The 15,355-nt window shown below is 56.5% G+C and overlaps 1 protein-coding gene across 1 annotated transcript in view; it reads left to right on the top strand.

Annotated features, from left to right (window-relative positions):
• Positions 1-4,901: 4,901 nt before the first annotated feature.
• The window catches only part of RAB10 (RAB10, member RAS oncogene family), a 49,340-nt gene continuing 38,886 nt past the window's right edge, over positions 4,902-15,355 (top strand). Inside the window, exon 1 of the mRNA XM_066547675.1 lies at positions 4,902-5,378. Within this exon, the coding sequence (XP_066403772.1) occupies positions 5,252-5,378 (127 nt within the window). The 5' untranslated portion in view covers positions 4,902-5,251. The remainder of the gene's footprint in view (positions 5,379-15,355) is intronic.

Below are 15,355 nucleotides of genomic sequence, written 5' to 3'. Positions count from 1 at the left end.
GGCAGGAGCCACTCAGCGTGGCTGTGTGGCTCAGCTGGAGGCAGGAGGGTGGCTGGAGGCCTGGTGAGACCCAGCACCATGTTTGCAAAAGAGAAAATCTGTATGGGGGACCCTCCTTGCTGTCATTTCCTCTGCTGAGGAATTCACCATCCTCACAAAGGTGATTTCTTACACTGGGCTTTCCTGGGGTGTCTCAAAGTATTCACCAGAGCTGAGGGGGCTCAGTCTGGAGCAAAGGAGGCTCAGGGGGGACCTTGTGGCTCTGCACAAGTCCCTGCCAGGAGGGGACAGCCAGGGAACAGGGACAGGACAAGGGGAAATGGCCTCAGGCTGGGCCAGGGCAGGCTCAGGGTGGACACCAGGAGGAATTTCTGCATGGAAAGGGGGCTCAGGCCTTGGCAGGGGCTGCCCAGGGTGGTGGAGGTGTCCAAGGAAGGCCTGGATGTGACACTCAGAGCTCTGGGCTGGGGACAAGGTGGGCATTGGGCACAGCTTGGCCTCAATGATCCTGGAGGTCTTTTCCAACCTGAAGGATTCTGTGATTCTGTGTATTTATTTCAGTTCTCCTGCCCTGATGATGACATCAAGAAAAAACAAAAAGCCAGAGGGGTGTCTGGAGCTCAGAGCTCCTGCTCTGGTGTCTGGGGTGCTTGGGGCACAGAACACACTGTGGACACCCCTGCTAAGAGGACAACGTTGTAGGGCAGCAGGTGGAGCAAATTCAACCTTTTCTGACCCTCCTCAGACCCTGCCCTGAGCATCTGGGGCTGTTTAACAGCTCCCTTGGGGCTCTTGTCCTTCCACAAGTTTGGGTTCCAGACACTCCTGACGTGGGGGAAGCTGGAGGTGTCCAGGGAGGGTCTGTGCTCTGTGGGAGCTCATCCTGCATGGAATGGTGCTCCCAGAACCCCCTCAGCTGGCCTGGCCTGTGCCCATGGCCAGCAGCAGAGCCCCCAGGCCTGCCTTGGCTGTGGGAGGAGCTGGAGAACAGGGAGCAGCTTGTTCCCAGTGGCTCTGGGATGACAAAGGCCCTTCCATCCCCACAGCAGCACCACTGTGGGCTGGGGCCCTGCTCTGGGAGGCTGTGGGTGAGTGACCAGCAGGCCCAGTGTGTCACTGCTCTGCTCCTGTTGCACAACTGCCTGCTGATTCACAGCTCTCCAGCAGTGCTGCTGCCATTCCTGCTGCTCTGCTGCCCCTGCAAAGCCCAGGAAGAGGCTGCCAGGCCCTGCTGGCTCTCCCTTTACACCTCATTAGCCCTAGTTTGGTAATTTCTCCTCAGATCAGTGCCCTCTGGGGATCAGGACAGAAGATCCTGGGAAGGATGTGGGGGGGAGAGCTGTGGGAGCTGTTCCACCTCTGTCTGGACATCTCCAAATCTCCCAGTCCTGCAGCAATGGTCTCCTGACTGAGCCACCAAGGCCAAAGGTGTCTTTGTCCTTGGCCAGGCATCTCCTGAGGGATTGCTTTCCTCACGGAACAACATTTAACAATGGGACACAAGGGCCAGCCTCACCCAGCAGACAGAAAACACTTTGTCTTGAGATTCTCAGCAGGAATTTCTGCATGGAAAGGGGGCTCAGGCCTTGGCAGGGGCTGCCCAGGGAAGTTTGCAGTGCCCATCCCTGCAGGTGTCACCTGGATGTGGCACTGAGTGCTCTGGGCTGGGGACAAGGTGGGCATTGGGCACAGCTTGGACTTGATCTTGGAGGGCTTTTCCAAGCTCAGGGATTCTGAGATTCTGTGTGAAACCACATCTTCTCCAGGACCCCAAAGATACCCTTCCCTGGAGCATTGAGGTCCATGAGCCAGCTGCCAGGGACAGAAGGCTCTTGCAAACAGGGCTGTGACCCTCCAGAGCTGACAAACCTCCCAGGAGTGCCTGGAGCCCCCTGGAGTGTGGTTCCCAGCCTGGTTCAGTGGCAGGGCCTGTGCCACGGGCACTGGAGCTCTCCCCTTGTCTCTGCTCAGTCACAGGGGAAGTGTTTGTGTGCTGCTCGAGCAAAGAGCTAAAAATAACCCCCTGTGTGAGCTGTGGCTCCTGGGTGTGCTGTGTCAGCGCTGCAGCTGAGCCACTGCCGGGGCTCAGGGGACAGGGACAGAGGCCAGGGCCCCACAGCCAGCGGGGACAGCAGCCTGCACACCCAGCAGGGTGGGAAACCAGAACAGCAAACAGAGCCAGCCCTGTGTCACAGCTGGGCCTGGGAGGGACACGACATGCAGGGAACCTTTTCACAGAATCCCTGAGGCTGGAAAAGAGCTCCCAGAGCACTGAGTCCCAGCTGTGCCTGATCCCCACCTTGTCCCCAGCCCAGGGCACTCAGTGCCACATCCAGACCTGCCCTGGACACCTGCAGGGATGGGCACCCCAAACCTCCCTGGGCAGCCCCTGCCAAGGCCTGAGCCCCCTTTCCATGCAGAAATTCCACCCGGTGTCCACCCTGAGCCTGCCCTGGCCCAGCCTGAGGCCATTTCCCCTTGTCCTGTCCCTGTTCCCTGGGAGCAGAGCCCCACCCCCCCTGGCTGTCCCCTCCTGGCAGGGACTTGTGCAGAGCCACAAGGGCCCCCTGAGCCTTCTTTGCTCCAGGCTGAGCCCCTGCCCAGCTCCCTCAGCCCCTGCTGGGGCTCCATTCACTTCCCAGCTCCAGCCCCTGCAGGTCTCTCGTGTCAGGAGGGGCCCAGAGCTGCCCCAGCACTGGAGGTGCCCCAGCAGTGCCAACACAGGGGACGGGCACCGCCCTGGCCCTGCTGCCACCCCAGAGCTGGCACAGCCCAGGGGCCATTGGCCTCTTGCCCACCTGGGCACACCTGAGCTCCTGTCCAGCTGCTGGCACAGCACCCCCAGGGCCTTTTCCAGCCTTCCAGCCCCTCTGTCCCCACATGAGTTGAGATAACTCACCCTGCAAAGAGTGGGAAATTACTGGCAGCAGGATACTTAATTATGACAGCCATTGCAGCTGGCAGTGTGCTGGATCATATCACGGGACAGTTCAGGATTCAACGTGAGAGGAGCATTGGGTCTGTGCAAAACCTGTGATGGGGCATCTGCAGCTTTTCCAGTGCCTTCAGTGCTGGTTCCACAGCCTGGCTCTTGCGAGAAACTTTTCTCCCCTGTGTGGGAAGAGCAGGAACTGTGAGGGAATCCCCATGTCCAGGTTGCCACGGGCTCCATTGCAAACACACCAGGTGCAGGAGATCCTTGTGCTCCTCACGCTGGGTCAGCACCTGAGCCATCCTCTCCAGCTCATCCAGGGAATGCTGCTGGATGAGAGGCTGGACATGCCCTGGCCTCCCCACATGTGTGTGATGGCATCTGGAAATCCCCCAGTCCTGGGCTGATCCCCCAGTGTGGGCAGCAGGAAAGGGGGGGATTCTCCTCCTCTGTCCCTGTGCCCAGGTGAGAGCCCACCTGTCCTGGGCATTCCAACAGCACAAGGACCTGGAGCTGCTGGAGAGAGCCCAGAGGAGCCACCAAAGCTGCTCCAGGGCTGGAGCCAGGCTGGGAGAGCTGGGGGTGCTCACCTGGAGAGGAGAAGGATCCAGGGAGAGCTCAGAGCCCCTGGCAGGGCCTGAAGGGGCTCCAGGAGAGCTGCAGAGGGACTGGGGACAAGGCCTGGAGGGACAGGACACAGGGAATGGCTCCCAGTGCCACAGGGCAGGGCTGGATGGGATCTTGGGAATGAGGAATTGTGCCCTGGCAGGGTGGGCGGGCCCTGGCACAGAGCGGCTGTGGCTGCCCCTGGATCCCTGGCAGTGCCCAAAGCCGGGATGCACACTGGGGCTTGGAGCAGCCTTGGACAGTGTCCCTGCCATGGCAGGGGTGGAATGAGATGGGTTTTGCTGTCCCTTCCCAGCCAAACCTTTGCACGCACCCGCCACTCTCCGGTTTCCCCTCAGGGCTCTGTGCCCCCTCACGCCTGCGCCGCCAGGGGGCGCCTCCTGCCCCGCCCGCGGCCGCGTTCCGCCCCCTGCAGTAACGTCACTCCAACCGCTGGGGGAGGAGGCGAGCGCAGCCAATGGGAGCGCGGAGAGCGCAGCGAGGGGGCGGGGCTTTCGCCGGCGCAAGGGCGGGGCCGACAGCTCCCAGGTTCGCGCGACCGCCGGTGACGTCATCACGCGGGGGGTTCTGCGAACCCGCGGGGCGGGAGCGCACCTGAGCGGGGAAATTGCTTCCAAAAAGCCGAGAATTGCTTCCAAAAGTCCCGTCCATCCCTGCCCTCTGGCACTGGGAGCCATTCCCTGGCTCCTGTCCCTCCAGGCCTTGTCCCCAGTCCCTCTGCAGCTCTCCTGGAGCCCCTTCAGGCCCTGCAAGGGGCTCTGTGTTCTCCCTGGATCCTTCTCCTCTCCAGGTGAGCACCCCCAGCTCTCCCAGCCTGGCTCCAGCCCTGGGGTCTCCTCTGGGCTCTCTCCAGCAGCTCCAGGTCCTTGTGCTGTTGTAATACCCAGGGCTCGGGCAGCTCTGCAAGTGGGCTCTCACCTGGGCACAGGGACAGAGGAGCAGAATGTCCCCGTTTCCTGCTGCCCACACTGGAGGATCAGCCCAGCATCCTGAGGGCTTTCAGGGTCAGGGCATGTCCAGCCTCTCACCCACCAACACCCCAAAGCTGCTCTCCCTGTGCTCATCCCCAGCCTGGATGGATCCGAGGGTTTGTTCCGACCCAAGTGCAGCACCAGCACCTGGTCCTGTTAAACCCCACGAGATCCTCGCTCCCGGAGCTCATCCATCAGCTCATCCATCCCCCGGACCGCGAATCCCGGGCAAAAAAAACCCGCACAAAATAAACGAACTCCGGGGGCCGCGCGGTGACGTCACCCGCAACCGCCGCACCGCCCCGGTGACGTCACAGCGGCGTACGCGCGCGCGCGCGCCCCCGCCGGGCCTGCGCGGTGCGTGAGGCGGGGGAGGCGGCGCGCGCAGCCTCGGCAGCGCCTCTGAGGAGCCGCCGCGAGCCCCGGGGGAGAACCGGGAAGGGCCGGCGACAAGCGGGGCCCATCGAGCCGAGCAGAGCCCGGGCGGAGCGCGGGGTTATGAGGGCGGGCGCCGCCGCCTCCCCGTGAGGAGCCGCGGGCGCGGGGAGCGCGCGAGGCCGCCCCGCCACAGGAAGCCATTTTGTGGGCCCCCTCCTCCTCCTCGTCGTTCTCGTCCTCTTCCTCCTCCTCGTCCTCCGCCGTCGCCGCCGCCCTCGGGAGCGGCCGGGCCCGGTGAAGGAGGCGGCGAGGAGGGGCGGCGGCGGCCGCCGCGCCCTCCCCCATGGCGAAGAAAACCTACGACCTGCTCTTCAAGCTGCTGCTCATCGGGGACTCGGGGGTCGGCAAGACCTGCGTCCTCTTCCGCTTCTCCGACGATGCCTTCAACACCACCTTCATCTCCACCATTGGTCAGTGCTTTTCCGCCCATGGCGGGGCTGCGGACCCCTCGGTTCCCACCGCCGTACCCCGCTCAGCTCCGTCCCTGTGTCACCCCGGGGGCCCCCAGTGTTCACCCCAGCCCCGTTATTGTGTCACCCCCTAGGGACCCCCTGTATTATCTCCAGCCCCCAAGGGACCTCCTGTGTCACCCATTAGGAATACCCTGTGACCCCCCCCGCCACCCCCAGGGACCCCCAGCCCCGTGTTTGTGTCACCCCTAGGGATGGCCTGTGTCAACCCCGAGCCCCACTCCTGTATCCCCCCACCAGGGACCCCCTGTGCCACCCATCAGGAATCCTCTGTGACCCCCCAGCCTCGTGTCTGTGTCACCCCTAGGGACAGCCTGGGTCACCCCCGAGCCCCACTTCTGTATCCCTGCCCAGGGACACCCTGTGCCACCCATCAGGAATCCCCTGTGACCCCCCAGTCACCCCTAGGGACAGCCTGGGTCACCCCCGAGCCCCACTCCTGTATCCCCCCGCCAGGGACACCCTGTGCCACCCATCAGGAATCCCCTGTGAGCCCCCCAGGGACCCCAGCCCCGTGTCTGTGTCATCCCTAGGGACAGCCTGGGTCACCCCCGAGCCCCACTCCTGTATCCCCCCGCCAGGGACACCCTGTGCCACCCATCAGGAATCCCCTGTGAGCCCCCCAGGGACCCCAGCCCCGTGTCTGTGTCATCCCTAGGGACAGCCTGGGTCACCCCCTTGCCCCACTCCTGTATCCCCCCCCCAGGAAGCCCCTGTGTCCCTGCAGGACCTTCCTGTGTCCCCCCCCAGCCCCATTCCCGTGTCCCCCTCCCGCCGCGGTGCCGCCCGACGCCGCCTCGCCCCCGCTGCAGGGCAGGGTGGCTTTGGTTCCTCCCTCGGCGCTGGGTGACCCTGGGCGACCCTCGCTGTCCCCCCCGCGGGGGCTGCGCTGGCAGCTCGTCCCCCGCGCCCCGTGCCAGCCGCCGGAGCCCACCTGGCCCCTTCCATCAGCGCTAATCCCGGTGCCCGCGGGCCGCGGGGATCGCCGTGCCCGTGTTTGCACCGCTCTGGATGTGGCTCAGGAGCCATCGCGCTCGTGGGTGGGGTCTGTGTTCTCGCCCAACAAAGCTGTCCTTTCCCCCTCGGCACCTCCTGACCGAGGTAGAGCTGCTGTGACATCATGAATGGGGATGTGTCTTTGCCTTTTCCGTGCAATCTGTCCCACGGGACAGGCCTGGTGCCCAGTATCCTTCCATCCAGGTGCATCTCAGGGCTTTCCTGAACATCTTTCTTTGCAGATGAACAGGTCAGCTTCTCACCTTCTTGGTGACTGGCTCTGAAAATTAAGGGTAATTCCTGTCTCAGCTTTTCTTGCAGCAGCCACTGGTGTAACACATGCAGATACATCTGGATAAAAAAGAAAATTATTTTGAGGGCTATGAACTGGATCTGACTTTTGTGTTTGCTGTAAATCCCTTAAGTCACTGGTCATGCAGCTGAGGGAACCTGGAGTGTCAGTGTAGATCTTAGTGCTGGGTGTGTTCACCCCTGTGCACTTCCTTATCTGTGATGAAACATCACCCAAAAATTGCACCTCGGACTAGAACATGTAAAAATACTCTCTTAAGCAAGGCTTGGGAAATTTAAAGTGAAAAAAAGAAAACCTTTGTGACAGCTAAGTGTCGAGAAAATTATTCCCTAAAGCCTCTCAGGGCCTCAACTTGGCATTTTGCTGAATTTTTGGGGCACTGTGTGACAGTTAATGCTGTCCCTTCCCGTGGCATGGCCTGGCTCTGGGAGGCCAGATGGGTTTGCTGCTGTGGCCAGGGTGTATTTTGGCACTGCTGGGCAGATCCTTGCTGGGATCACATGACATTCCTTGCCTTTGGAGTTCGTTGGGAAGGTTTATTTCAATTCTCTAAGTTAAAAATAGTCAACGTCATAGTTAAAAAGTCAGCAGGCACAGTGGCTCCTGCTCCAACAACTCGTGCTTTTAATAATTAGTGATTTAGTAATTAGAATTAGCTGCTGGTCTAACTGTGCAGTTTTGGGGCCTTCAAGAGGAGTGTCACCAGGTTGGGTAGGAGGTGTGCACGTGCAGATTTTGGAAGTGTTTCCCAGCAGTCAGACCAGTGGCTGTTTGTTTCTGCCGTGCCTAAACTGGAGGGCAGAGGTGCTTCATTCCCTGATTTCTGAACTGGGTGTCTGTGATGGTAGCTGTGTGAGGTTTGTGTCTTCACAGTGGAATTTGGCAGGTGTTGGTGTACAAATTGATTTTCTGTGTGGTGTTTAACTGCCCAAAGATGCCTTAAAAGTGTTGTTTCCATAGTTTTCTGTAAGTTTGATGTGGAAACCTTGAGGGAAGTGTCCTGTGCAGACAATGCCAGTTGTAAGGGAGACTCTTCTTGGGAGAAGCAGCCCATCCCTGAAGGAAGAATCCAAACACCTGAGTTTTATCCAGGCCCACTCAGTTCTCTCTGCATTATCCCAAACAGTGCAGCAATCTGGCTGAAAATGGGATTTCAAATTCCCCTGGTGACAGCAGCTCTCCCACTTGCCCAGGTTGGCCCCACAGCAGCAGTGACAATCCAGGAACCTGGAAAGGGGCTTTCCATGGAGGGGAATCCCAGCCCTGCCAGCTCTGCTTGGTTTTGCAGCTGGAAGAGCAGAGTTTCAGGGAAAGCCTCCCATGGAGTCTCTGACCTGTAGCAACAAGGAAATGTGGTTTCCAAAGCCCTGTGTACACAGTGGGTGACAGGAGGTGACTGGATGCTTGGCTGAGGCTCTCCTGTGTTTGGATAACCCCAGCAGCTCTGCTCCCTGCCCTGGCTTTGCTCAGAGCTCTGCCAACAGCCTGGGACACACGTGAAATGTTCTGAGTGCTTGGTGGGGGCTGGAGGCAGGGACTGGTTCATTGAATCCTGGAATGGTTTGGGTGGGAAGGGAGCTCAGACCCCCCCAGTGCCAGCCCTGCCATGGCAGGGACACCTCCCACTGTCCCAGGCTGCTCCAATGTCCAGCCTGGCCTTGGGCACTGCCAGGGATCCAGGGGCAGCCCCAGCTGCTCTGGGAATTCCATCCCTGCCCACCTTCCCAGGGAACAATTCCCCATTCCCAAGATCCCATCCAGCCCTGCCCTCTGGCACTGGGAGCCATTCCCTGGCTCCTGTCCCTCCATGCCGTGTCCAAAGTCCCTGTGAGCTCTTCTGAAGGCTCCCTTCAAGCACTGAAGGCTCAGTCTTTAGTTTGGAAGGAAAAGAAGGATCTCTTTTCCTTTTGAAGGATCTCAAGGAATGTTGCAACTGGCCTCTGTCTAAGGAGGAGGCATGGGGAGAAGGTTTTAATTCTCTGAAACCAAAGGCCTGATTGCATATGGAAGGGAAGACACCCTCATAGAGCATTTCTGCTTCATGTCAGTCATTTCTATCCCTTCACATTTCATCTGTGCACATTGATCCTGCTCCATGATGGCTGCTGGGGGATAACTTACTGGCCCTGTCACTTGACATACTCTCACTTTGACTTTGAGTCACTTCAATCTAATATTTCCTGCTAAAGCAGCAGTTAAGCTTCTGGATGTGCTGAGGTGCCAGCGTGAGGGATTTCATTGCCCCTCCTCAGGCACTATAAATATTCCAGATGGCATTTCTGCAAGAAATCCCAGAGTCATGGTAACCTCCCTGGGGAGGCCGGGGCCTGGGCCTCCAGCCCTGCCCTGCTCTTTGCAGGTACAAAAGGAAGAAACCTTGGAAGGCTTAGTCCATCACAAATAATTTTAAATTGTAACTGTTCTTCAGCAATTTTCTGGTGCAAGAATTATTTTTATGGTATTTGGTTTTGAGAGCTGTGGTGCTTGAGGGTCAGTGAGTGGGTGCAGCTGCCCCTCTGGCACTGCTGCTGTTCCTCTCATTTTAGTGCTCTCCCTGCTACCAGCAGATTGTCTTTATTTTGAATGTTAAAAATGTTAGCATGAGTGACTTCCAGGCAGCATATCCTTGAGATCTTATCTTTTAATATCCCTTTCTTGGCACTCAGTGTGTCAGGTGGTTGATGGTTTGAAGTGAGCTGTGCATAAAGGATCCATAGGAGCTGTGCACACTTTGTGGAGCACCTGGGAACAGGTAGGGAGGGAGGCTCTTCTGGCCAGGATGGCTGCTGAAAGATTTAAATGCCAGGACTGAGCCTAAGCACGTAATCACTGTTGTCTGACTAAGTCCAATGCAAATGAAGATGAGTCACAAAAAAATGTTTTCCCATGAAATCTCTAGTAACAGCTCAGGAGAACAAAGGGTGTGTGAACATTGGGAGATTCCCCCCAGTGCTCCTGGTGGAGGTAAAACTTCCCTGCATCTTTATCCCTCCCCAGTGCTCCTGGTGGAGGTAAAACTTCCCTGCATCTTTATCCCTCCCCAGTGCTCCTGGTGGAGGTAAAACTTCCCTGCATCTTTTTCCCTCCTGGAGGTGCAGCTGTAATTTGTGTTCCTGAGCTTTACTCACCTGGCTGCAAGTCTACAAATCCAGAGATAAAAACCAGTCATTTTTGAGGTTTGTTTCATTTTGAACACAACCAAAGCTGTGCTAAGAGCATGCAAAACTGATATTTGAAATGTGAAAGTATAGGAAAATTATTTGGATGAAATAATTATTTTTAATTGTTTCTTTTGCCTTTATTAGAATTGGGTTTGAGTTAGAACCACTTGCTTTGAAATTGCTTCATATTGGCACATTGGAGCACTGAAATTTTTAAAAATTAGTCCTCAAGAGTGCTCAGGTAATAAATCCAAGTTTGTTTGTGCATCCTGGGAGGATTTGTTCACTCAGGATTGTGATATGTTAGTGTCAGAAGGAAGGAAGGATCCCCAGGTAGAGAATGGGGAAAAACTTGCCAAATTTTGGGAAGCAAGGGATGGTTTGAGTGGTGAAGATGCTGTTGCTGTTGCAGAATGAAGTTTGAAAAACAAGTAGTTTCAGGATTTAAATAAGGCAGGGGTTACTGCACCAGAGGGAAGCACTGGCTTGCCTGTCCCAGGAGTTGTGCCTGTCCCATCCTGGCAGTGTTAGGCCAGCTTGGACAGGACTTGGAGCATCATGGTTTAGTGCAAGATCTCTGCCCATGGCAGGAGGTGAAATGGGATCAGCTTCAAGGTCCCTTGAAGCCAAACCATCATTCCATCATTCCATCATTGGATCCCTTTTTTGTATCCTGCCTGCAGGAGCAGCAGCAGCTGTGAGTTGTGTTCATGTTGTGCCCAGGCTGTGGGCTCAGCCTGCTGCTGACTCCTGGCCTGGAGCAGGTGAATTAGACAAGGAAAAATCCCAAGAAACCCTGGCCCAGCAAAGCCCCCCTGATCCCAACTCCTACTCAGTCATTTCTGTGAGCTGAACCCATCAGGCAGCAGGGGAGGCCAAAGTCATTTCCACGTGGAGGTGGCTGTGCTGCAGAACTGGCTGCCAGGGGAATTCTGGAGGGGAAAAGATGGCTGGGTTCAGAATGAGAGTAGAAAATGGAAGTGGATCTGTAGGTGGGCAATGAATGCAGTGCTCTGGATGCAAGCTGGAGCTCGGGAATCCCCTGAGCTCTGGGCTGCTGGGGGTTGGACAAGCATTGTTTGGCCTGGAGGGGGTTGTCCTCTCCTCTGTCTGCTGGGACACCCAGGGGAGGGGTTACAGAGCGAGCTGCACTTGTGTGATGCTGTACAGAAAGGGTGGTTCGGTTTGGGTTTTCTTTTGTAGGGTTTTTTGGGGCTTTTGTGTGTGAGTGTTGGGGGATTTTTTCCTCATGTAGGGCAGTGAATAATGAGCAGCAGTTTTGCACACGCCTCACAGAGCTGATGAGAAGCTGGGGATGGCTGTGGTGAGGAGCTGAGGAACTGAGCTGGCTGCAAACTTCTTTGTGGAACTTTGTGGCTGTTTTTTTCAGCTGAGCTGGATCAATTCCCTGATGGGGCTCCTCACAGATTACCCTCCAAATCTGTGCTGGTGGAGTGGTAGGGCAGCAGGGGATGGAAACAGCACAGGAGGTGGTGCTTGGACTCAGAATTCCAGGATCCCTGAGGCTGGAAAAGCCCTCCCAGCCCATCCAGTCCCAGCTGTGCCCAATGGCCACCTTGTCCCCAGCCCAGGGCACTCAGTGCCACATCCAGGTGACACCTGCAGGGATGGGCACCCCAAACCTCCCTGGGCAGCCCCTGCCAAGGCCTGAGCCCCCTTTCCATGCAGAAATTCCTGCTGGTGTCCACCCTGAGCCTGCCCTGGCCCAGCCTGAGGCCATTTCCCCTTGTCCTGTCCCTGTTCCCTGGGAGCAGAGCCCGACCCCCCCTGGCTGTGCCCTCCTGGCAGGGACTTGTGCAGAGCCACAAGGGCCCCCTGAGCCTCCTTTGCTCCAGGCTGAGCCCCTGCCCAGCTCCCTCAGCCCCTGCTGGGGCTCCATTCCCTGCCCAGCTCCCTCAGCCCCTGCTGGGGCTCCATTCCCTGCCCAGCTCCCTCAGCCCCTGCTGGGGCTCCATTCCCTGCCCAGCTCCCTCAGCCCCTGCTGGGGCTCCATTCCCTGCCCAGCTCCCTCAGCCCCTGCTGGGGCTCCATTCCCTGCCCAGCTCCCTCAGCCCCTGCTGGGGCTCCATTCCCTGCCCAGCTCCCTCAGCCCCTCCTGGGGCTCCATTCCCTGCCCAGCTCCCTCAGCCCCTGCTGGGGCTCCATTCCCTGCCCAGCTCCCTCAGCCCCTCCTGGGGCTCCATTCCCTGCCCAGCTCCCTCAGCCCCTGCTGGGGCTCCATTCCCTGCCCAGCTCCAGCCCCTCCAGGTCTCTCGTGTCAGGAGGGGCCCAGAGCTGCCCCAGCACTGGAGGTGCCCCAGCAGTGCCAGCACAGGGGACGGGCACTGCCCTGAGCCTGAGAGGTTCCCCATGAGAATTCCCTTTCTGGTTGCAGTTCCACATTCACAGACCTGTTGGCAGCAGTTCCAGTGCCTGTCTTTCCCTCCTCCCTGCCCCAGTATGAAACAAACCCCAAACTGGGCTTGCTCCTCTCCTGGTGCTGTTGCTGTCGGTGCCTCGGGCAGAGCCGGTCAGGGAAGGACGTGAACACTGCAGAGCTGCTTCCTTGGGCTCAGTCCTGTGCTGGCAGCCCTGCTGCTCCTCTGTCCTTGCTCTGACACGTTGCTGATGTGCAGCTGAAACTCAGGGGCAGCTGCTCCCCAAATGTGCTGAGCACAGTCAGGAGCCTTGCAGGGTGCCCAGGTTGGCTGCTCCAGTTAAGGCAGCTCTGTTTCCAGGAGGGAACTGAGCTGTCACTTCAGCAGTGACAGAGATGAAGAGTTAGGAAGTCCCTGATATTTTCTGGGTAATGTGTGTACAGATTTGGAGCACAGGCTTCGTGATCTGTGGGCTGCTTGTGAATTTTCAGAGGCCAAACAAAATGTCTGTTGGTGTTGGTAGAAACTTGTTCATGAACGCCTAAGCAGGAGCACAGCCTTTGTTTGAAGTAGCCAGTGATTGGTTTTTAGTGCCTTGTTGGGTGATAAACACGACTGGGAGGTGCAGAGAAGTGTTTTCTTCTTGACTCCCTTGGTTTGTGTCTTTCAAAAGAAAATCTGTTATGCTCCTGCAGAAGATTTTCTTCCCTGTGAGGGTGGCAGGCCCTGGCACAGGGTGCCCAGAGAAGCTGTGGCTGCCCCTGCATCCCTGGAGCTGTCCAAGGCCAGGCTGGACTTGCAGCACCCTGGGATAGTGGAAGGAGTTCCTGCACATAGCAGGATGTGAAATGGGATGAGCTTTAAGGCCCCTTTCCATCTAAACCATCCTGTGATTCACCAGTTCTCTTTACCCTGAGAAAACACTTGATCTTTTCTACTCTTCAAGTCAATACTGATATTTAATTAGGGCATTGATTGAGAGCCTATTGATGAAAACCTCATCAGGGAATAGGAAGAATCAACCTTACCTTGAAGAATGAAGGCAGCCTGAGGTGCAGCAGTGCTGCCTGGGAAGGGTTTTGCCTTGGCAGGCCCTGCTCCCTGTCCCTGCAGCCCTGGAGCAGGGCGTGGGCTCTCCCACCCTGGGTACCACAGCTCCTCCTCCCTGGAGCGTGGAAAGCCAGCGTGTCCCTGCTTGTTGGTGAGCAGGAAAGCCTTGACAAGGATGGTGGCTGGGAGAGGGCTGCTCTGCCAGCAAAATTCATCCCACCTGGCCTTGAGAAATGCCCAGACAGCACAGCAGAGCAGCTTGCATGGATTCTCCAGCAGTGGCAGCCTGTTGTGCCATCAAAAAGTCATGGAACAAAAAGTGGAGAAGGATTTCAGCCTTGGTTTGTGTAACTCTTGCAAGGGGGGTAGAGCGCTTGACAGAAGCTTTGTGAAAAACCAGCTTGGCAAATTCCTGGTGCTGAGGGAATTCCCTGGCTGGCCCTGGAGAGCAGGGAAGAGACCAGAGCTGCTCTTGCCTTGCACGTCTGGTGTTTCGGTGCAGCTCAGCTGTGTGGGTTTTCCTCTCCCTCTGCGTGGGTTTGACTACAAGTCTTGTGTGGGTTTAACTAAAGTCTCTGCATGTTTTGCTTCTGTTCTCTAGCTAAAACAACTCCAGGCTTTCTCTCCCACTGGGATTGTGACTGTTCTCTGTAACCTGGGGAAGCACTCGTTTGTGTCTTGCACTTCCAAAATCTGACTTCGTGCTCCCAGAGAGACACCTGCTTTCTTGGGAGCCAACAGGTGTGGATTTTCTACACTTAGATCCATACCTGTACAGCTTTTGCCTCAAGGATGCTTCTCAAACTGGTGTGCTTTCATGTTTGGATCCACTGAAGCTGTTGTTGGACTAGGAGGAGTGCTGGAAATGGTCTCTTCCCAAAACCATGGCTCTGGTGTGGCATGCTGCTGCTGTGTGTGCTGGGATCAGCATCGTGCTTGGGGCAGCTGTCCTGGCCTCAGATCTGAGCTTCACAACCCTTAAAAGCCTGCTTCCAAAGGTGGCTGGTGCTCTGCTGAGCTCAGGTGTCATCTCAGCGAGTCCAGGTGGGTGGGTGACCTGGCCTGGGTCAGGGTATGGCACCAGCCACTGGATTTGTGCAAGGTTCTGGAAGGCTGGGCTTTCTCATGGCTCATCTGCACCTTGTGAGAGCAAACTCTTGCCTCTGTTTCCTGACAACATTCCCTGAACAGGGTGTACCTGGTCCCAAATAACACATTCTGCCCTGAGATGGTTGTGCATTAAGGGGGTCTCACCATTGTCATCTTCTACACTAAAGGTGATTTTACATTTCCCTTCAGGTCTCACCATTGTCATCTTCTACACTAAAGGTGATTTTACATTTCCCTGCAGGTCTCACCATTGTCATCTTCTACACTAAAGGTGATTTTACATTTCCCTTCAGGTCTCACCATTGTAGTCTTCTACACTAAAGGTGATTTTACACTTCCCTGCAGGTCTCACCATTGTAATCTTCTATATTAAAGGTGATTTTACATTTCCCTGCAAGTCTCACCATTGCAATCTTCTACACTAAAGGTGATTTTACACTTCCCTGCAGGTCTCACCATTGTAATCTTCTATATTAAAGGTGATTTTACATTTCCCTGCAAGTCTCACCATTGTAATCTTCTACACTAAAGGTGATTTTAAATTTCCCTGCAGGTCTCACCATTGCAATCTTCTACACTAAAGGTGATTTTACACTTCCCTGCAGGTCTCACCATTGCAATCTTCTACACTAAAGGTGATTTTACATTTCCCTGCAGGTCTCACCATTGTAATCTTCTACACTAAAGGTGATTTTACCTTTCCCTTCAGGTCTCACCATTGCAATCTTCTACACTAAAGGTGATTTTACATTTCCCTGCAGGTCTCACCATTGTAATCTTCCATATCAAAGATGATTTTTCATTTCCCTTCAGGTGCTCAGGTGCTGACTTTGGGCTCCTGGAAGCAGGACCTCACCTGTTGGTGTGTGACATATTTATGTGCCAGGTGTCATCTCCTGCCCTTCCAAG

Source organism: Molothrus aeneus, chromosome 3, assembly GCF_037042795.1.
Source record: "Molothrus aeneus isolate 106 chromosome 3, BPBGC_Maene_1.0, whole genome shotgun sequence".
NCBI classification, from domain to species: Eukaryota; Metazoa; Chordata; class Aves; order Passeriformes; family Icteridae; genus Molothrus; species Molothrus aeneus.
The sequence above is the reverse complement of the archived record's forward strand: the minus strand, read 5'-3'. Positions and strand labels throughout refer to the sequence as shown.